Source organism: Mytilus trossulus, chromosome 10 (assembly GCF_036588685.1).
Source record: "Mytilus trossulus isolate FHL-02 chromosome 10, PNRI_Mtr1.1.1.hap1, whole genome shotgun sequence".
In the NCBI taxonomy this organism is placed as follows: domain Eukaryota; kingdom Metazoa; phylum Mollusca; class Bivalvia; order Mytilida; family Mytilidae; genus Mytilus; species Mytilus trossulus.
The window spans coordinates 32,596,446-32,619,921 of NC_086382.1; the positions used below are offsets into that span (position 1 = coordinate 32,596,446).

The 23,476-nt window shown below is 32.8% G+C and overlaps 1 protein-coding gene across 1 annotated transcript; it reads left to right on the top strand.

The window, feature by feature from the left end:
- Positions 1 to 1,190: 1,190 nt before the first annotated feature.
- On the top strand, positions 1,191 to 22,755 carry LOC134687830 (mucin-2-like). The gene is made up of 10 exons (XM_063548289.1): positions 1,191 to 1,295; positions 1,496 to 1,581; positions 3,718 to 6,702; positions 7,572 to 7,687; positions 11,545 to 11,603; positions 13,713 to 13,888; positions 14,924 to 15,089; positions 16,084 to 16,272; positions 17,775 to 17,907; positions 22,264 to 22,755. The coding sequence occupies exons 2-10, from the start codon at positions 1,500 to 1,502 to the stop codon at positions 22,279 to 22,281; spliced, it is 3,924 nt and encodes a 1,307-aa protein (XP_063404359.1). The 5' UTR covers positions 1,191 to 1,295; positions 1,496 to 1,499; the 3' UTR covers positions 22,282 to 22,755.
- Positions 22,756 to 23,476: the final 721 nt, after the last annotated feature.

Consider the following 23,476-nt stretch of genomic DNA (forward strand, 5'->3'; position numbering starts at 1 on the left):
ATTTTTCAATTGCAATCAAGCAAAATATGTCAGTATTCTATGAACCTAGATGTACTCAATGGAGAATGAACAGTTTTTCCGTGAATTTATCCGTATGTTTGTTCATACAACAAGTATTAGTGGATATTAAACACAATTCATTTGGTAAAATTCTTAAGTTTTCTATGTTGTGTCATGTGTGCTGTTGTTTTTCTGTTGTCAGTTTGTTTTGGATTTACGAGTTTGACTGTCCCTTTGGTATCTTTCGTCCCTCTTTTATAAACAGCCAAAATGATCAACTATAGTATGCATATGATTAACTGCTTGTCCAATATGCAATTTTCTAGGAAATTGTGCAAATCAACACGAAAACGTAGAATTATAATTTGAATAATATCATGGTAATTCATTAAGCCATATAAAATAAATGTTGATAACATAATACTAATGTTTGACGTTTCAGAATCATATCTCTTGATATTCTTTAACGTTAATGGGTTATTTTACTTAGAAAATTAATGTTTTGTTAGTACATAAAAGTATTGAAAATGTAAATAAATATATTTCAATTTTATAGGTGTATGAATAATAGGTTTTGACAAATTCATATCATTCTTTTTAACACAGTTGTGTGAGTCCTTTTACTCCATACCAGTAAAAATTTATTTCTCAGAAATGTTGTTGAAATACCTGTCGTATTTAACTACCTGAATAAATCTATATAGTTTTTAAATTTATCAATTCTGGATCCTGATGTTACTGACCAGATTCTACGTCGAAAAATCCCAGGTATGTATGAAATACAAATTGATAATATCAAATTCTTTCCTAAGAAATGAATGCGGCAACTGAAAACATGCCATTTTACTCTAATTTTGTTGTCTTAATGGTAATTGTGCGCTAGTCTCAATGGCAATTGTTCGAGCAATCACAACATGTAATAATTTTATTAATAAGTATATACTGTTATACTCGAATAAGATATGAAGATATCTTTTAACATATGCCAAATGGAATGTCCGAAATAAAACAAAATTAACCAGGAGTTTCTTTTTTGTAAATTAAATATTGTCCACATTAATAATAACATCTATTTAAAATATACAATACCAAGAACTCTTTTGTTAATATTTTAAAATAGATTTAAATTGACAAAAATAACTAGACTAGAAAATGTGCATATTGCAAGTCTTTATTCCTGGTACATATCATATATGTAAAAGCGGAACTTATAAAGAACAAAAATTGGTCGACAAAAGTTATCTCGAAAAAGGAGAGATCAGAAATAAGAAAAATAATGTCATCACAAATAAAAGGTAAGACAAAAAAAAACAAAAAAAACGAAATTAAAAAATATAAACTATAAAGTTTTACACACGTCTTTAAAGGCATTGCCTCCTTTTGATTCAGCACTTGTCAAATTCAAACCTTTTCTCATTCAAAATATAACCACTTGGAATTTTTTTTACAAGATATAACACATAAATGCTTATAATGAAAATCTTATTTCTTTCAGAACAATGATCTATTCAGATTTACTGACCATTTGTTCATTGCTTATTTTGAAAGGCACATCTACAGCGAATTCGCAATGCTATACTGGTAAGAAATTCTTAGAGCAATACAATAAGTATTACCACAATCAAATTACTAAATTTACTTTTAAATTACTAGTATGTAATAGTGTTAAAGCTGCTTGAATATTCGATTTAATATAATCTCATGACTTTAGATGTCATTGTATTATACTATTGTTCTCTGCTGTCTATTCATGTTTTATGTATGTAACATATCTTGCTGTTTTTTGACTTAGCATGTTTATGCTTTTTCAATAAAAGATTCATTCATTCATTCATTCATTCATTCAAAAATATAATAAACAAACATTCAAATAGATAAAACAAAACAAGCTCCGGTATACCTATAACATGCCTGTGACAAATGTTACGACTGACGCAAACGTTTTCCCTTTTGTTCTCAAGATACAGATGATAAAGGGAGACCTTATGATTTCTCTTAAATGCATTCATACTCTAAACTGTTTATGATTGTCGATAACTTTCTGTTTGAAAATAGTCCATCGAAGTTAATGAAGCACCAACTATAGGTGAGATTGTCGTTTTTTTTTGTTGGAGGCTGCTTTATTCTTAAAATATGTATATTTACACCAAGTATAATAATCGTCAAGCACATAGTATCAAAATCATGACCAGGACTTTAAACTAGACAGACGACTATGAATTGTAAAACACGGTTAATGTAGAATTGAATTATGTTATGTGACCGACTGCTTCACATTCTTTGATATAGAAAGATGTGGTATGGGTGCCAATGAGACAACTCTCCATCCAATTCAAAATTATAAAAGAAAACCATTATAGGTCAAGATACGGTCTTCAACAAGGAGACTTTCTTAAGATAGTCCCTAGTTACAAGATTGGAGTAAGTCACTATGTATCTAAGATATGAACAACTTGATGACAGACAATGACTCATGAACTTCTTATTTTCGCGAGCGATTTATTTTCGCGACTTTCGCGAGTAGAAAAATAACGCGAATATAAATCGTCGTGAATATGTAAATCTTTGATCTTTCCTTATTAAACTTCAGCAAGTAAATCAGAAAATCGCGAAATTAAATAGCTGCGAAGTGGTCAAGAAAGGGTAAAACGCGAAATAAAGTATCCGAGAAAATAAGTTGGTTTACAGCATTCAATTGGTGCGATAGGTATGGAACGCCATGACTGTCTTCTGATGTTAATTGTTTAATATCTTCGGTGCTTTATGCATTATGTTCAGTAGTATGTATATTGTTTTCAGTAGTTTCCATATTATCTTCAGTCGTTTTTATATTATATTCAGTAGTTATGTTCGCGGTGCATTGGTTATTATGTTCAGTAGTTTCATTATTATAATGGCAAAACTACTGAACATAGAATGAAAACTACTGAACATAATATACGTACTACTGAACATATTGCATAAAGCACCTTACTTTTAAAAAATCAACATCAGAAGACAGTCATGACGTTCCATAGATAGACCTCCTTCTAATACCATATTGTTATAATCACCTAGTGTGAATGCATTTTGCAATTGTTTGATTGTAAATGATTGTTGATCACAAAGTATTAGAGAACTAAATATTCGGACAAAAACTAAATGAAGTTTACAAAGTAAACGAAAGCAACTGAACCCTACAAAGTATAACAAAAATACCAAACTCCAAGGTAAATTAAAAAAGGGACTTCCATAAATCGGACAAAATCACACACGTCATCAAACAACAAAACGAGTGAAAAACAACTGTAATATAATTTGAGTTATGGGAATTTCTTCTAATTGCACATGAGTATAGTCTTTCTGGTGTACATCTACCTGTGAAATTCAGCTATTATTTACTCTTAGTTATCTAGATATAGACGCCTTATGCAACCAGATATGTATACTATCTTGGACACAAAGAGTACCGCAATACCTACAAAATAGAACTTGGCATGTATTCCAATAAGAAACCAAACGGAGCTTTTCAAATAATGCTAATCAAATATGAGATGATGTTGATTTCTGCGTTTACCCAGTATATATAGAAATTACAAAATTCACACTTTCCTACTTGACTCCCTTTAGAAAATGTTTAATAAAACATGACATAGAATTAAAAAAAAATATATACACAACGACATATTGTATGAAGTCATTATAAAATCTTATTGAAACTTTGATTTGGGTTTTCAGTTGCAGATGTTTGTGAAAGCTACTGTCATGTACTAACAACACAGGAAATGACAACAACAGCAGATATTACTACTACACCAGAGATAACCACGACTGAAGCCACTACTACACCAGAGATAACCACGACTGAAACTACTACTACACCAGAGATAACCACGACTGAAGCTACTACTACACCAGAGATAACTACGACTGAAGCTACTACTACACCAGTGAAAACTACGACCGAAGCTACTACTACACCAGTGATTACTACGACTGAAGCTACTACAACACCAGAGATTACCACGACTGAAGCTACTACTACACCAGATATTACAACAACTGAATCTACTACGACACCAGAGATTACAACAACTGAAGCTACTACTACACCAGAAATTACAACAACTGAAGCTACTACTACACTAGAGATCACAACAACTGAAGCTACTACTACACCAGTGATAACAACTACTGAAGCTACTACGACACCAGAGATAACAACTACAGAAGCTACTACTACACCAGAGATAACTACGACTGAAGCTACTACTACACCAGTGATAACTACGACCGAAGCTACTACTACACCAGAGATAACAACGACTGAAGCTACTACTACACCAGTGATTACTACGACTGAAGCTACTACTACACCAGAGATTACCACGACTGAAGCTACTACTACACCAGAGATTACAAAAACTGAATCTACTACGACACCAGAGATTAAAACAACTGAAGCTACTACTACACTAGAGATCAGAACAACTGAAGCTACTACTACACCAGAAATTACAACAACTGAAGCTACTACTACACTAGAGATCACAACGACTGAAGCTACTACGACACCAGAGATCACAACAACTGAAGCTACTACTACACTAGAGATCACAACAACTGAAGCTACTACGACACTAGAGATCACAACAACTGAAGCTACTACTACACCAGAAATTACAACAACTGAAGCTACTACTACACTAGAGATCACAACGGCTGAAGGTACTACTACTCCAGAGATAACAACGACCGAAGCTACTACTACACCAGTGATCACAACGACTGAAGGTACTACTACTCCAGAGATAACTACGACTGAAGCTACTACTACTCCAAAGATAACGACTGAAGCTACTACTACGCCAGTGATCACAACGATTGAAGCTACTACTACTCCAGAGATAACAACGACTGAAGCTACTACTACGCAAGAGATAACAACGACTGAAGCTACTACTACTCCAGAGATAACAACGACAGAAGCTACCACGACACCAGAGATAACTACGACTGAAGCTACTACTACTCCAGAAATCACAACGACTGAAGCTACTACTACACCAGAGATAACAACGACTGAAGCTACTACTACGCCAGAGATAACAACGACCGAAGCTACTACGACACCAGAGATAACCACGACTGAAGCTACTACTACACTAGAGATAACAACGACTGAAGCAACTACTACACAAGAGATAACAACGACTGAGGCTACTACTACACCAGTGATAACTACGACCGAAGCTACTACTACACCAGTGATTACTACGACTGAAGCTACTACTACACCAGAGATAACCACGACTGAAGCGACTACTACACCAGAGATTACAACAACTGAAGCTACTACTACTCCGGAGATAACCACGACTGAAGCTACTACGACACCAGAGATAACAACGACTGAAGCTACTACGACACCAGAGATAACCACGACTGAAGCTACTACTACACTAGAGATAACAACGACTGAAGCAACTACTACACCAGTGATAACAACTACTGAAGCTACTACTACACCAGTGATTACTACGACCGAAGCTACTACTACACCAGTGATTACTACGACTGAAGCTACTACTACACCAGAGATAACCACGACTGAAGCTACTACTACACCAAAGATTACAACAACTGAAGCTACTACTACTCCAGAGATAACCACGACTGAAGCTACTACGACCCCAGAGATAACAACGACTGAAGCTACTACGACACCAGAGATTACAACAACTGAAGCTACTACTACACCAGAGATTACAACAACTGAAGCTACTACTACACTAGAGATCACAACAACTGAAGCTACTACTACTCCAGAGATAACTACGACTAAAGCTACTACTACACTAGAGATCACAACAACTGAAGCTACTACTACTCCGAAGATAACCACGACTGAAGCTTCTACTACACCAGAGATAACCACGACTGAAGCTACTACTACACCAGAGATTACAACAACAGAAGCTACTACTACACCAGAGATAACTACGACTGAAGCTGCTACTACTCCGAAGATAACAACGACTGAAGCTACTACTACTCCGAAGATAACAACGACTGAAGCTACTACTACTCCATATATAACTACGACTGAAGCTACTACTACACCAGAGATAACCACGACTGAAGCTACTACTACACTAGAGATCACAACAACTGAAGCTACTACTACACCAGAGATAACCACGACTGAGGCTACTACTACACCAGAGATTACAACAACTGAAGCTACTACTACACCAGTGATAACAACGACTGAAGCTACTACTACACCAGAGATTACAACAACTGAAGCTACTACTACACCAGAGATTACAACAACTGAAGCTACTACTACACCAGTGATAACAACTACTGAAGCTACTACTACACTAGAGATCACAACAACTGAAGCTACTACTACACCAGATATAACCACAACTGAAGCTACTACTATACCAGAGATAACCACGACTGAAGCTACTACTACACCAGAGATTACAACAACTGAAGCTACTACTACACCAGAGATTACAACGACTGAAGCTACTACGACACCAGAGATTACAACGACTGACATGACAACAACACCAACAACAACGCCATCAAGGAAGTTTGTATGTGAATATTATTGTTATACAGTGGGAGGTTGGTGTAATATTTCTGTGTCAACACCACTATCTTATGCAGCCAACGTAGCAAAGTATGATAATCAGGAACTTCTTCTCGGTAAGCTTTTTAGTTATGCATTTTTGTATATATGAAAATGGTTTTAAATCACGGAAAACCTAAGCAAAAGCTTTATGTTGTCCCTTTGCATTATTATGTATCAAGTACCTTTCAACTTTTATAAGCAATTGATAAGTATGGCAACATAAAGGCCCATTCAATTATTAATTAGTACAAGTAATAGTGTATTTTTTTTCTCATATGAACCTTGGGCATCAATAACAATGATTGTAGTGCAAAATTTAATTCACAAATTATAGGATAATGTTATATTGTTTAACATTACAATTGGTGGTTTGACTATGCAAAAGAAATCCTCATTTCAATAGAACCTAATGAATGATTAGGAATTTACAATACCTAAAATATTAAAAGTATTGCTTTGAATTATATTTAAAATTTCGCGATGTCACTTAATTATTCAAAATTAAGATAATATTTTGAAATATTATGTGTGACATAAAAAAAAAGGAGTTAATAGGCAAACCAGTAAATAGTATGACAGCATAAAATATATTAAGATTTTTAAAAACAATATGATTTCAAATGATTGAATTATAACTTGGGACAACCGGCAAAGACAGTAATTACTGTAATTACTGTACCAAGATAACTCCTTTGGCTAATGAAAAGCATTCGTACCCACCTAAACAATCACACACACAAAGAAATTAATCGCTTAGATGAAAATACTATTAAGTATGTTTTAATCAGGACTTATCAATAGATTTTACCCTCTTTCATAATTGTTGAGACACCCAGCAGTATTCAGGTTTCAGAAGTGTCTCAATATTTAAACAGATTGAATGATATACTAGTATAAGTGCAACTGCTTCCATAATCTTAAAGTACTATGGTTTTTTTTTCAGATTCAGCATATTTTACCATTAAATTGACGATATCTTTGTGTATCAATTGGACAAACGATTACTACTATCCCCATACTGAAGCGTACCAGACAATCAGTCAACACATAAATGAAGAGGTAAGATTCTAAATTAAGAAGATACAGAACACCTAAGGGAGATTACTCTGTTAAAATCTGCTTTCTATTAGTAAATAGAAATGAAGCTTTTTTCAAATTGATGTGTATGAGTGCAATTATCATAGGCGGATCCAGGGGGGCCCTGAGGCCCCCCCCCTTTTTGTGGAAAAAATTTGGTTGATTATATAGGGAATTATTGAAGCATGACTGGAGCAAACCCCCCCCCCCCCTTAAGTCAGTCAGCGGGGGCCCCCCTTAGGAAAAGTTCTGGATCCGCCACTGATTATTCCTGCAAATAATGGGATTCAAATAGCTAGACATTTTTATATATGGTTGTCAACATATTTTTGATTAGATGATGTCTCAATCGGGAACACATAGCCTTATGTCCAACCGGGAACGAAGAGGATTTGTAGGTAGAAAAGAGAATGTCGATCTAAGTATATGCTGTACCGATCTCTGGTAATAGGGTGTCTGTATTTGTTACCGGTCCAATAAATAAACATTTGTTGAAACAAGTAAGACGCAGTTTTTTGCTTAGATGTTTCAGCAAGATAACTGGAAGGTTTTGGAATAATGTTGAGATTTGAATACATTAACATCAATCCTAAGGAGTTAACATCATAATTCATAGATTATGGTTTAATTGATGAATAAATCGGTTATTTGAAAATTTCTCTTTTCGTTACAATATGCCCAATTTTGTATACAAAAACATATAAAAATCTTAGACACTACTGATTTACTGTTTTTTAACCTTGAGTATCAAAATTCCTCAACCTTTTGTGGGTAAGGAAGTATTTTCTGTATTATAGCGACTGTTTTAAAGTACACTTGGTATACAAATATGTCGTTTAAACTACAAAGTATTCATTGGACCAATACGCCATCTTTTCAATGAATATTTTTTTAAATGTTATGTTTTACTTTTCATATCACAGGACTGTTTTAAAATATGTCCAAAAACTAAATATGAAAGATTAAAAAATAAATTATTATAAAGAATGGATTATCATAAATAATGAATTATGCTCTTCAACTTATCACTTGTTTTTGGCTTTACAACTATTTTGATCTGAGCGTCACTGATGAGTCTTATGTAGACGAAACGCGCGTCTGTCGGCGTATTAAATTATAATCCTGGTACCTTAGATAACTATTTATCTAGTTTTTAATCCTATTCAACAAGACAAATTCTAAATAATGATAAACCGAAATTACAAGTTTTGTTTTTTGTTTTATCTGTTACAAAAGAAAAATTACCCGACAAGATATTATACATTTATTTTTCGTGCCTGAGGGAGATTTAAACATTTGTAAACCGAAAAATAATTATTTCGAGGGCGAACAAATCTTCATATCTCCCGAGGCCAAGGGAAATGAATGCTTTATTCCCCTGCCTACACTTTTTTTTTTACTTCTGAACAATATATAAGTTTACATAACTGTTTTCTCGTTCGCTTAAAAAAAACCTACGATAATCCATACAAATTAAACATTAATTATTCATTTATTTCTGTTTGTCTTTAGATCTGAAATAATGTTTAAAAACGAAATTACTATACTATCTTTACATAAAGATAAAAATGTTTTAAAATATTTATCGCGGGTAACATCACACAAGGCAGTCCCGACGTTCAGAGAGGAATGTGATACGTCACGTTGGATAGTTTCAACGAATCAAATGTTGATTTCGCTTTTAAAATAAAATGATATGCATATAATCCTTTGCATGTATGCTATATGTTTCCATGTCCTAACAACATTTAATTTGGTATTTTCGAAAATAAATTCTTTTAAAAAGCAAAACAGATCTTATCAAAGGTTTACGTTCATTGAGACGATTGGAAAACATGGAATTAAATTATTTTCTCAATTCTATTTATTGTTCATAGTTATTTTACTATGCCACAAGATTTACAATTTAAGAAACAATGTGTCAATGCATTTTTACTCTAAGAATTGAAAGTATCAAATACATATGCATGTATATTTGCACAATTTAACATCAACTGTACCAAAATTGGTTTCTAAATAACTTTCTTATAGAATGATATAACCGCCATAACTTTATGAATGCAGCTTTAATTCCCTATCTTCTTGATTTATGTTTATAACATTCCTTCGTCCCTCTAATATATTTTATTGTCATCTCTAGTGACGTTTAAAATCCTTTATATTTGAGTGTGTTGTGCCTTCCTTGAGGTGCCTTCGTGTATTTCAGTTCCGTTTTCCGTTGTGGTGTACACATTCTCAGTTTAAGATGTAAGTGTGTAACATTTAATATTTACGTTGATCTTTTTAAAACATCCATGACAATAGAAGTGTTTAGTGTTGTATTCGAGGTTGTATTACACATTTGTTACATAATGACGACAAAACGATGAGCGGACAAATTTTAAAACAGGATGTTCTGTCGATTTAACATCTTAAAAACGATCACATAACCTATTATTTTCAATTTCCCATACTCAGAATCTCGCTCAGAATAGTTTAGGTTGATAATCGTGCTTTTTATTAATGAGTGTTATAAATCATCTTGTTATGGGATATGAATCATCTACACCTTTTTGTCTTGGGTCATAGTATATATACTTGTTTAACAATGTTTGATTGATTTTTTTTGTGTTAAACGTTACTTTCAATAAATTTGACTATACTGTTGCGGTCAGTTTGCATAAGTGGAGAAATCCGTAGTAATATTATTGTTTAACATGTTAATTGAATATACGCAATAGTGAAACTATACAATAATTACATTTGCTCTGTCAATAAAATAAAGAAAGTATTCTTTTATTTAATGCTGATCAATTATCAGCATAGATTTATCCTGGTCACATGAATTAAAAACCAAGTTAAATAGTTAATAATGTAAAACTTTGAAGATACGGTCAGATTCCCCTCTTCAGAATTATGTAGTTTATTTGAAATTATGACAAGCATTTATCATGAAAAAAAACAAGCACTTTGGAAAGACTAAAATCATTTTAAAAAATCATGTAAAGGACCACCCACTACCATTCTTGAGTAGAGCTACCAACAGATGATTCAATATCTTTTTTTCATTAAGGTTATTGTTCCATTAAATGATGTATAAGACAATACATGAAGAAACAAATCCGTAACGTCGTGTAAAATACCACTTGCTACCAATATTTGATAAAAAAATAATTAACATTCTCTTTATTCGCATTGCATTCTATTTCACTGAGGACAAAATAGTAAGAATCAATTCTTTTGTTTGCTTGGTTCGAAAAAAAGTGAAACATTCCCAAGCAATGCCGTAAAGATTCATATAAAAAAGAAGATGTGGTATGATTGCTAATTAGACATCTCTCCACAAGGAACCATAGTGACACAGAAATTAACGAATAAAGGTCACCGTACGGCCTTCAACAATGAGAAAAACCCATACCGCATAGTCATCTACAAAAGGCCTAGAAATGACAATGTAAAAGAATTTAAACTAGAAAACTAATGGTTTTATTTATGTACAAAAAATGAACGAAAAACAAATATGTAACTCATAAACAAACGACAACCACTGAATTACATGCTCCTGACTTGGGACAGGCACATACATACAGAATGTTGCGGTTAGCTTTTGAATCTTATTAATCTAAGAACACTAAATCATTTTTTCGACAGTGACCATTGTTGATATTGATTGTATATTAATGTAAGGCTCCAGGCTCTTTAAAACTTCTTTTAAAAGTTCATCAGGCTTGCTGGATAGTAAAATATTGTACAAATCCAGTTACTTCATCTTAATATTAAGAAAACTTTAAAGATGAGAGTAAGAATTAAACAGTTTCTATTAATTTAAGTAGAATTCAATACCATTTGCTTATTTTCAGTTGCTGGTGATGTACAAGCCTATGTCAGGATTTGTTTCATTATCAATTGTAAGGTTAATGTAAGTTTCAGTTATTATTTGTACTATATGTTGTGATGCCTGTATAAAAATGACTAGCCCTTTGTACATCAGGAGAAATAAAAGTTCGATTCTATATAATAGACTTCTGTGCTGAGTTCTTTCGGGCATTGTTTTCATTGTCCAGTGGGTTGATAATTTAATTGATTCAATGAATTTGCTGAATTCCTGTAACAACCAATGTATTATCGTTCTCACACAGTTATGAAAACCTCCTGGTACAATTTCGTTAGGTTCCATTTCTGAATTGCTTTTCAGTATTCGAAGTTAGGTTTTATATGCATTACATTTACTAGGACATGTTTAAACAGATAGCCAATAATTTAGTACACCATGCGTGCGTTTCGTCTACAAAAAACTCAGGAGTTGTGCTTGTATCAAAGCAGTAAGTATGCCAAATACAAAGAAGAGAACTGTTTATAAAACAACCGAATATTTCGAAGAAAAAAATCGACCAAACAAAGGCGTCAGTAATTTGCGGATGTTCAAATCTCGTCTGTCAAAATGTCTCAATCGTCAATAGGAATTTTATAAAAATCGAATACACTTGGCAAAGTTATAGATAAGACTAATGCATTTGGTTCCTTTTGATACGGCTAAAACATATATATGCATAGCCGTAGAAATTCCTGAGTGTATTGTATAATTCAACATTTTATAAACAGTAAAACTAATCTAGGTAACTTATATTGCTATGTTTGTGATAATTTCTTATTTCTTATTCATGCATGCAAGCATGATATATAAATTTTATATAAAAAGTAGAAATGACCATCTTTTTATGGTGTTGACTGTGTGTGCCATAAGTTTCTAGACCTGGTATACAATTTGAGAAAAACAAAAAAAAGTGAAAATAAGAAAAGATGAAATTTCCTTTATCAATTTTGTTAACGCTTGGCGATTACAATTAAATAAAATAACAACAATTATAAGAAGTCAGTATCTTTTTTGAAGTAAAGTTGGCGATATAGTTTTGAGATGTTTCGGCCATGTAAACAGCTCAATCATGGGTTTATTCGTCCACAGTTCCTGTTTGGACATAGTCGTGCCAGCCACAGTCGTTTAGGCCATAGTTGATTCGGTCATTTGGTCATTCGTGTATGTAAAAAATACCCATTCGAAAAATCGAATCAGTTATGATGTAAATATTTGTTCCATGCACAACATTCATAAATGAGATAGGTTGTAACAATGACATTAGTGTAAAGCTTATTACTTCAATTGGTGCTGATGGTCGCTACAGAATGATCTTGGACGAATGACAATAACAGAATTTAGGCTCATTTGACCTTAACGGTAGCAAAAAACGAACGTTAGACGCCTTCCAATAAAGGGCATTCCAACCCTCATAAAAATGAGAAAATACGACTGCATAAAACACTCGAACCATTTTTAAAAGGAATTACAAATTGTGGGTTCTATTTTGGATACAATGACTGTACTTCAAAGGGGCACTCTGTATACTAAAAACTTTATTTTTCATTAAGATTCACCTTTTTAAGATTGTTCTTGTAACATTCATAGTTTGATTCACACTTTTATCAAGGGTGTATAACTAATAACATTCATCCTGGCTGGTATAAGATAAGAAATAAACAGAAAAAAAAGAAAGATAAAAGAAAAGACGAGATCTCATTTTTTCTATTGGTTTTGTTCACGCTTAATTGGAATTGAATACTAGTATAACTGCATGTGATTTATAACAAAGAAGATGTGGTATGATTGTGAATGAGACAACTGTCCACAAGAGACCAAAATAATACAAACATTAACATATATAGGTCACCGTTCGGTCTTCAACAGTGAGCAAAGCCCATAGTGCATAGTCAGCTATAAAAGGCCCCGATATAACAATATAAAACAATTAGTATAGGTTTAAAATGTATTTCCATTTATTTTCTTAACTCTTCTCCTAAAAGCAAATATCTTTTCCTCCTCTTTAAACAATAAAAACCATGGCTGCAACGACATGACCAAACTGGCAGTATGGCCGAAAGGACTGTGGCCGAACTGGTAGATTTTCCGAAATATCTTGAATCGTTGACGTATGTCATCTGCTTGCAAATGAAATAAATTTATTATTTGTTTCAGACAAGGTAGTGTCGTTGTGGACTATCGAATTAAGGTATCAGCGTCTGCGACTAGTCACGAAGTTTTAGCTTATTTGCGTGAGAAGAAGGATGCACTAGAGAGTTCCACAATCTTTAAAGATTATAGATTAACAGATGATTACATAAAGGACCATGGGAACTATTTTCTTCGAAGTGGTAAATATGTTTTTTGTGTCATGAGTGCACTTAAGTTCTTGTTGTTGTCTTTTTACATCAATATAGTTTTGAGTGGTTGATAAAAGAATAAATCATGTTTATTTTTAAATCAAAATTTCGTCTTGAAATGATGATCGTAAGGTTTTCATTATTCAAAAGTCTATAATAATGTCAAGATGAAAATCACACTACTTCCTAATTGCTTTGCTGTCCTATCTTATTTTAAAAGCGCTCACACCTTAATATTAAAAAAAACCAGTGCTGTTTAAACTTATTATGACAGAAGATAGAACATGTCCATGTCCCAAGGCAGGAGCCTGCGATTCAGTGGTTGTCGTTTGTTACCATATAACACAGTTGTATTTTTATTATTTATTTGGCCATAAATCAGGCAATCAGTTTTTCACGTTTGAAGTGTCCTTCCTGCATCATTTTTGACTCTTTTATAACAGCTAAATATGCGGTAAGGTTTTTCCTCCTTTTTGTACGGTGACCTATATATGATAATTTCGATGTCATTTGGTGTCTGGTTGATAGTTGTGTAATTGGAAATAAAAACACATCTTTTTAATATCATATTCAATAAAATGTATGTTAATGCCGTTCATAACAAAGGAAATACAAAATGTTAAAATTCAAATGTTAATTTCAAATTGTTTTAACATGTTTAAATAAGATCTAGATTTGTGTTGTTTCATTTTATCATTTATAACTAGTTTCAGTGAATGTGTAGCAGTTACAATGTGTAAAACATTCCATAAATGAATTGGTAGTTAACTTTTGTTAATCGAGCTGAATTAAAATTTAAAAAAAGGCAATGATATGTTTTGTTTATGTAATACAATTAAAGAATATTATCTTTTTGTTGACTCTTTAATATTATAATGACCGTGCAATCTTTTTGAAAATAAAATGGTAAGATGCTAAAATGTCTAAACATGCGTTATAGATCTATTCTGTATCAACTGCTTTCAAACTGACTAATTTGTATAAGATCTTTTGTACTTCCATTTATTGTTTTTTTTTTAATTTCAGCACAAACAACGCTTGAAAATAAATGTTCTGCTGTTGGTATTTGCCCAACAGGATATGATTGCAAAAAGTCTATTCGGTCATCTTTAATTTGTGAACATAAATGTAATAACCATGTATGCCTCAATGGTGGAATTTGTTATTTAAATGAAAGCAGTGCTCTTTGCAAGTAAGTTTAAAACAGACGTTATGAAAATCTATTTACTCTAGATTTTCTCAAAGAAAAGTGTTTGCCTTCTAATATTTCAATTGTGATAACTAGTCTCAAAGTTATTTAAAAGTCTTCAATGTTCTTCAATTTTTACTAAAAAAAATATGCTTCAATAAACAAAAAGTAGTCGTCAGGTGTGTCTATTATAGTTATTCAATTGAATTGAAAATAGAAATGGGGAATGTGTCTAAGAGACAACAAGAATGTCAAAGTTCAGAAAACAGCACAAGGGCACCAATATGTTTTCAACACAGCGAGAAAATTCCGCATCCGGAGTCAGGATTCAGCTGGCTTCTAAACAAAAATGTCTGCCAGATCATTAATAATGGACGTCACACTAAACTTCGAACCATATAAATAAATTTGAAGTTAAAAAAACACAAAAAACAAACAAAAAAGCATACAAAACTAACAAAAGACTTAGTACGTTAATATTTAACAACATTCAGTCCGTGTTGATTCCAAATATGTGAGGGACACTTGAGTCTGAAAACAGCCATTACTTCTTGAATACCCTTTTCTTGCTGATGTATTTATGTCGAATAACACCATAATGCTGTTTTTCTCTTATTGGCAATATCTTTGAATCTCTACAAGTTGAACTTTTTATCTAAACGCAAATCCGTCTTGGTGTCAAATTTTAATAAATCTCTGAAAATAATTTAGAATGTTGAATAAGTTCTGAAACATGCCCATATCGATTAATTTTCGGAAATTGTCTCTTAAATGGAATTACTTAAAAGGGGAATAACGGTGCGTCTTTGACAAAATGTATGTATATGTGACAGCGTCTGGCGAGGTTCTCATATGTTGAGTTCATGCATTTCCTTCATCGAGGTTATTGATAGGTTGACATGAGCAACCTTATTTAAATATACATAGTAATGATAATCCGGAGATGCACTCTCTTGTACACATAATGTGTATACTAGTATTCCTTTATTTGTTGCAGTTGCGCTGAGAATGAAAAATATATGTATAGTGGAATGAATTGTGAGATTGTAAATAACAAACAAGTAGAAGAAAAGAATGATGAACCATTAATAATTGGAGTTTCGGTCGCTGCTGGAATTATCTTTATTGTCCTCTTGGTTTGTCTAGGATGCTGCTCTTATAAACACTGCAGCAGAAAATACAGCATGTAAGTATGTGTCAGTTCATCACAAAATCACAAAAATATGTATACTGCGTTTTGAAGAAAAAGCATTGTTTTTATTGTTTATTGTTTATTGTTTATTGTTCGAATATTCGTACTAATTTGACCTCTATAGTTGTATAAAGTATGTTATATCTTTATTTAACACTGTATGTCACGTTCTAATCGCCATTTTTTTTTATTTAAAAAAATGAACAACATGCTGAACATTCGCAATCAATTTAAACTAAAGGTTAAATTGAAGTTAACGTACATATGGATTCTAATGAGATTTAAATATTGACATAATGCGGGGTTCACACATTGCCGATTATTGCTCCCGTGTGAGATCAGACAGCGATACGAAACGAAAGGTGAAAAAGTCGGATTACTATCCTCAATTATCTGGAATGTCCTATCGTTTTCTGATCGCAGTCGTTTAAGTTCGTAACAGATTCCTACGGGTCGGGAAGGGTCCGAATAGTTCGGCGAAGCACCCCGACAGTTAGGTGCGTCCCGTAACATTCGGGGAAACTCAGCCGATTTAGTATAGTCGGATTACAATCGTGCCTATGTCGTGACAGATTCTGCTGTATCGGATCACAATCCTAACAATGTTCTATGTATTCTGGACGGTGTCCTGTGGAACGGGTATGATCTGGAGAAATTTTTCATTGCTGTTTTTCTGCCGTTTGAGTCCAGATTGCATCCAGATCTTGTCGATTGCGAACCGTTTTTGGCGAAACCGTTCCGGAACAGTCCCGTTATCAATACGAAATTCGTCAATGTTACCTACGTCAGAGTCCCGACAAATAAAGAATACAATACGACTGAGACCAGACAAAGCCGTTTGCAATTCGATAGAGCGGACCGTGATAGGATTACGTTCCGACAGTACCTGATCATCCCGAATATGCCGACAGTTTTCGAACGGATAACTTCCGTCAGCGTCGGTTCACTGTCTGGTCACTGTCTGATCTCTGTCGGATTACATTCGGTAGAATCGGGACGCAGTCGTAACAGACTCGGTCGAAATTTACCTGGCGAAAGATACAAATTGGATTAGAAGCGGATTGAAAACGGGATTATCGGGATAAATTCGCTTGGAAACGGTTGTTTATCGACGCTTTCTGAACAATATCTGATTGTTGTCGTGATTAGATTTTTTGTTTTACAAATTTTAATTAAAGTTTGAATTTCCATCAACGATTCACAGGATCTTGATCAGACTTTTGACAAATTTTAATCGGGAATGGTCTTGTCAAGAACGGTAGTAAAAATCGTGAATGTGTGACCCCAGCTTAAAAGCCAATTATTAATCGGTGATATTTTTAAACTTATATCGACCATATTGACGAGTTATATTGTTTTACACTGTTCTTAAAATTGTGGAACTCTATCCTTAATATCCGCTTAGAAAGCTTTTCTTTTCTTGGGATAATATCCAGATTTTAAAATGAACCTTAAGACAATATAGACTACATTATGAAGAAATCTTATTGTTTCAGGAATGAATTCGACGTAGAAAGTAAAAGTTATAGTCGAGACATCAAGGTGCAGTTAGGGATTGACGAAAATGAGGATGATTTTAAAGACCTTGGTGATCTATTTGATAGATACGATGACACAGGTTCAATTGTGGTGAGTTTTCTATTTAAACTACTAGTATTTTGAACGTTTAGCTTCACGCTCCATTTTTGGAAAATGACGCGTCAGCGGCATTCTTCCATTACTATTGACCAGAACAACAGGAAGTAGATTATTGCCTCCGCCTACCGCACTTGGTTTCATATTTACTATTTTACAAACTAACTGGTATCTGCTTGTATTCTGCTACACTAGAACAAAGTGTGTTAGTCGGATGGGAACCAGTTTACATACTTTATTTTATTTAGTACAACAAAAATGTTCAATATTCGCGGCGAGGTTGTTTGTTTACATTCCGCCATCTTTGTTATTGATATTGTAGAGGGCGCTCTCATGATTTTTCAAACTAATTATTTTAACTCGTCCATATTAATAAGTTATTTCTATTTAATATCAAATTAAAAGTGATAAATATAAAAACTAAACCTTTCATTACAAATTAGAACTCCTTTCTGTTCAATGCGTTTAGAATTTGTAAACTACAAAACGTAATCGGTTATTGTTCATTCCGTTTTGATTTTCATACCGACTTAAAATTGGTTTGTATAACCTTAGACCCTTCAAACATTAATGTGATAGGTATATTAAAGACTGTTTTACAAAAGGATGGACCTTTTTTATTTTCAAAATCGTATTATAGTGATATCTGTCATGTACGGATTTCGACTTTCACCAGTTAGTTTCTTCTTTTACACGTGCGTTTTAAACTTCCTTTCAAAACATTGCAAAGTTTCAAAATTGTTTTTTAAGTGAATTAAACTTATTTCAACAATCATGAAGCGTTCTAGAATCATTTTAAAACAGTTTCTACTTCTGTTTGATGATCGAAAACAGGGTTTCTCAAGAAAATACCGCAAACGATCGCAGAGGATTTGAAATGTTCAACTCAAATCGGGACCTGGTTAAATCGGCATATAGTCAAATCGGCACCTATTTGAAGTCAATTTGGCATATAGTATTTGTTATAATATTTTCTATACTATCAACTTATAACTTTTACAAAGTACATAGTTTATTAGTTGTTGTGTATGAAGGTAAACAACGAAGCCCTTACCCAAGCTGTTACTTAACAATGAAACAATTAGAAAAATAAAATGGAAAACTATGAGTCCCTTTCAATAAATCTAACTGTCATGCCAAATAATAGCTAATTTTTGGTGGGTTTTTTTCAGGAAAGTTTAAACAACATCAAACCAACAATCCTGTAAAATGCTCAACTGGTTAAAAAATGCATAAAAATGAATATTCAATACCTTTAATTCCTAAATATACCTCATATATATAATTAAAAATACATGTTCCAGACCATGAGTATTTGGACTGTACGTTCCGGACGGTATACGTATACTCGTACAGTCTGACAATACTCGTATGGTCGGACCGTATGAGTAAACATGTATGGTCCAGTACGAGCTAACCATTTATCACAATCTTTATTTTTTATTTTTTATAAATTTTTATCATTACAATTACTTTTAGATGGATCAAATGAATAATTGAACAATTGAATTTAAATATTTGTTTAATTTAATATATGAATCCTATTTTGGTACTCTCTCCCATGGTGACTCTTACTACCACAATTAATGATAAATTATTTACATTTACATGTTTGCAGTTCATTCATGTTCCTTTGCATTTGCATTATTTTATAAAGTTTCTAATATTCTAAAATTGTAGTTCCACATCATGTTTACTTCCGATAATGTAAATTTCTATGATCATAATTCAATTAATGTATTACTGATCGACAAGCTAAATACAAGATATCAACATGATGAACAGATTTAATAAGCGTGAATGTTTGTATTAGTTAAAAAATTACGTTTTTATTCCAATTACTATTGGAACTTTTACATATTAATTTGAGAGTTTAGTTATGTTGAGCTGTCAATGAACTTTACATGTATTTGTAACTTATAAACTTAAGCAACTTCTTAATGCTATTCATCAGATTATTTTGAAAAAGTACGCATACGGTCCAGACCGCACGCGTACGGTCCAAATACTCATACGGTCTGGAACATACACATTTAGTGGAGAAAAATAAATATATACAAAATGTACACGAACCCCCAAAAATGTGGAAGTAAATATTTTCAGACAATCCTTTCCTTAGGTACTTAACTCTTTTTGCTTAAATAATAAAAACAAAGCTGGCAACCCCTTTCTTATTTTTACTCTTTTTGCTTAAAATACTGTTAAAAATATATATTTAACATGGGTGACAAATTGACTATATAGGGTGTCGATTTGACCAAGTGCCAATTTAACCAGGTGCCGGTTTGACTATAATTTTTTTTAAATTACCTGAGTTTCATTAGACCTTTGATAACAGTAACAAAAAGATTATTGAAAATTAATTAAAATTTTCTGAGAGAAGGGACTATGTACCATTGAGAATTATACAAGCCTTTCTACGGTATTTATTTGCACAATTCAGGTAGTCTTGACCTATTCATTTGTCTTAAAAAAAACAGTCACTTCACACACACACATATATACGAATATCAATTATATGCTTACAAGACATGTTGCATTTTTAAATTCATTACGGTATGTGAAAATCAAGACTTGCATAAAAAAATATCCCAATATTAGAGACAGTGGCGTCATTTTTCCTCAGAGCTTTCAGCTCTTTGATTTTGCCTATGTTTGGACATCGTGTATAATTCAATTTTTGATGCCGTCATAGTCTTCAATAATTGTTGTTGGTTTTTTTGTTTTTGTTTGTTGTTTAAAAATAGAACAACTGTAGCAAAAGTCTTAGTTATTTGGACATATCAAGAAAATTAGGTATACGACGACTTCGTTGCTATAGATTATAATAGAAAAGATCGAAGTATGAAAATGTAGAATAAATAAAGGCATCAAAAGTATACCGTTGTTCGAAACTTATAAATTAATTGAGACAAAAAAAATACGAGTTACAAACTAAACTTTTAAAGCTCGAGAGAAGTATTGCATGATCTGCTTACAAAAATAATATGTATGAATACTAGGAAACTTTAATTGACCCAATAGAACATGCAAGATTGACCTTCTCATCAAACTTATGCCATGAGAAAATAAAGCTATTTGATGGCCATACATACATAACTCTTTATTATTAATCGATGTGCTATGTGGACCACATTAGGCTTGACTGTTTTCGAATTTGACTGTATAAAATTATATCACAGATCAAACACAGAAAATGTCGAGAAGTTCACCGTTAGGCTTTTGGATACAACGAAAAGTGTAGACTTCTGCAAGTAGAACATTTCGCGTTAGGTCGTTTGTAATTATGTCAAACATGGATCTTCGATGATATAAATACACCAACTAAGTTTATTCTTTTTATGTACGTTGGAGTTAAGACATCTCTAACCGTTTCGGTCCTTATACGTCATTAGCTTTCAAATATTCGGTTTGAGCGTTCCTGATAAAGATAAATCTAGGAAAGTGCCTAGGAAGCATGAAATTTATAACGTATCATTTTTAATTTTTTGGAAAGATTAAGAAACAAATCGTTTCGAAGTCAACCAGAAAGGACTTGATTAATCAACTACGAAAAGTATCTGCGAAAATTGTATAAGAATGAGATATCTGGTATACATTGATTTCCAATGAGACAAATATCACTTGTTGATTTTTGGACGGGATCACGAAAGGGCTGTTTTCTGATCTTTGCTCTGGTTGTTGTCTCTTTGAAAAATGATATTTGCTCTGATTGTTGTCTCTTTGAAACATGATCTTTGCTCTGGTTGTTGTCTCTTTGAAACATGATCTTTGCTCTGGTTGTTTTCTCTTTGAAACATGATCTTTGCTCTGATTGTTGTCTCTTTGAAACATGATCTTTGCTCTGGTTGTTGTCTCTTTGAAACATGATCTTTGCTCTGGTTGTTGTCTCTTTGAAACAGGATCTTTGCTCTGGTTGTTGTCTCTATAAAACATGATCTTTGCTCTGGTTGTTGTCTCTATAAAACATGATCTTTGCTCTGGTTGTTGACTCTTTGAAACATGTCCAGTTTCCATTCTCAATCTAACTATATACGTAATCGTACAGCCTTTAATTTGAAAAAAACCATTACGTATTCAGTATGTTCTGAAAGACAAAGTTTAATGCTTAAACCATAATCGTGAAACAGTTATTGCTTATACGAATGACGACAACCTTATTGACTCCTGATCTGAGGACATTCACATATATGCAGCGGGTTTAAATGTTAAATGCATGGACAGTAACATTTGCTTAATCAATGTTTAATTTTTTTATTTTAGGATATTTGTTTCAGATGTAATGTTAATCTATGGCCAGTTATTATGCCTTTTGTACACATAAATTATTTCAACTTATTTCTATTACAGGAAAGTACTTATTTATAGTAAGGAAGTAAGAACGTAAACTCCCAAGAAACACCAAGTATAAATGTGATGAAACTGGAACATTATAACGAATTATCGGTTTGTTTTGCAGTTCAAGAATTTTTTTCGTATTGAATAGAAGACAATCTAAATGTACACTGCAACACGCTAATTTTGGTACACTCGACATGACATGTGCTAATATATATCTAACGTCAGCATGCGAAGAGTTCGTTTGATATTCAATGAAATGAAAGATGAAAGGAAAGGGATCTAAATAAATGAAAACCTTGTATTATGATCCTTTGTTGTGTTTTTCTGATGTTCTGCAAATATAAATTGATGTAGTAACGAATGTATAGTCATATATAACCAAGTTTGAAATGCTAAAACTTATATGTCATGATCATTTGCAGTTGTGTTTGTCTTATATAATAGTATTGCTATTCAGTCGAAAATGCTAGCCTTTTTAGTCGATAATTCATTATATATTGAATTGAACTAATATATCCAATTTGTTTATAGAATATTCTTATTTAATACTCGTATTTGTGTTAAAATTATTTCGAAATACAGTAGTTCTTATGTTGCAGTCACAAAGCTGTTGATGTTGTATAATGACTACTACTGTGTCTATGCCTCTGACGGTGGACCGCAAGTATTCGAGGATATCATTTTCATTTCAATAAAGAACGAAAAACGTGTACACATTATAATGACCAAGTGTTCCTTTGGTTGGTTTTGACGTACACATGATTTTTTTTAATCATGTTACTTAGGATGTGTGTCTTTTCAAACGCTAATCGAGCTAAGTTTTGAGTAGCAATGACAACAATAGGTTTTTAAATGCGCATATGATGTAACAAGTTACTTCGATAATATTATTGATTGGTATTATTTTACAATGAAAGAAAGCGAAGAAGAAAATATATATATACGTAACGAAGTAAAATCCTATCTCTGTCAGAAAAAGTCCGCATGATTTTGGGTACTTGGCATTATTCATAAATTTTTAAATCAAAAAGAGGTTAAACCTCCGTGACTTATTTAGTACTATGTTCCTTCTTTTCCGTTGCATTGATTGTGTTTTGTATGTGTTGAGATAGGTAAATAATTCCTTGTGGATTGAATAGTATTTTCAATTTTCAATAGGTTTACAATTAAAGCGTAATGTATTCTTTCGACAATTTCTCCTATTACTTTGGTGCACTATTTC

Coding starts and splice junctions, on each gene's coding strand:
- LOC134687830 (XM_063548289.1), top strand. CDS start 1,500: ATGATCTATTCAGATTTACTGACCATTTGTTCATTGCTTATTTTGAAA. Junction 1,582..3,717: donor GAATTCGCAATGCTATACTG/GTAAGAAATTCT, acceptor TTGGGTTTTCAG/TTGCAGATGTTTGTGAAAGC. Junction 6,703..7,571: donor TAATCAGGAACTTCTTCTCG/GTAAGCTTTTTA, acceptor TTTTTTTTTCAG/ATTCAGCATATTTTACCATT.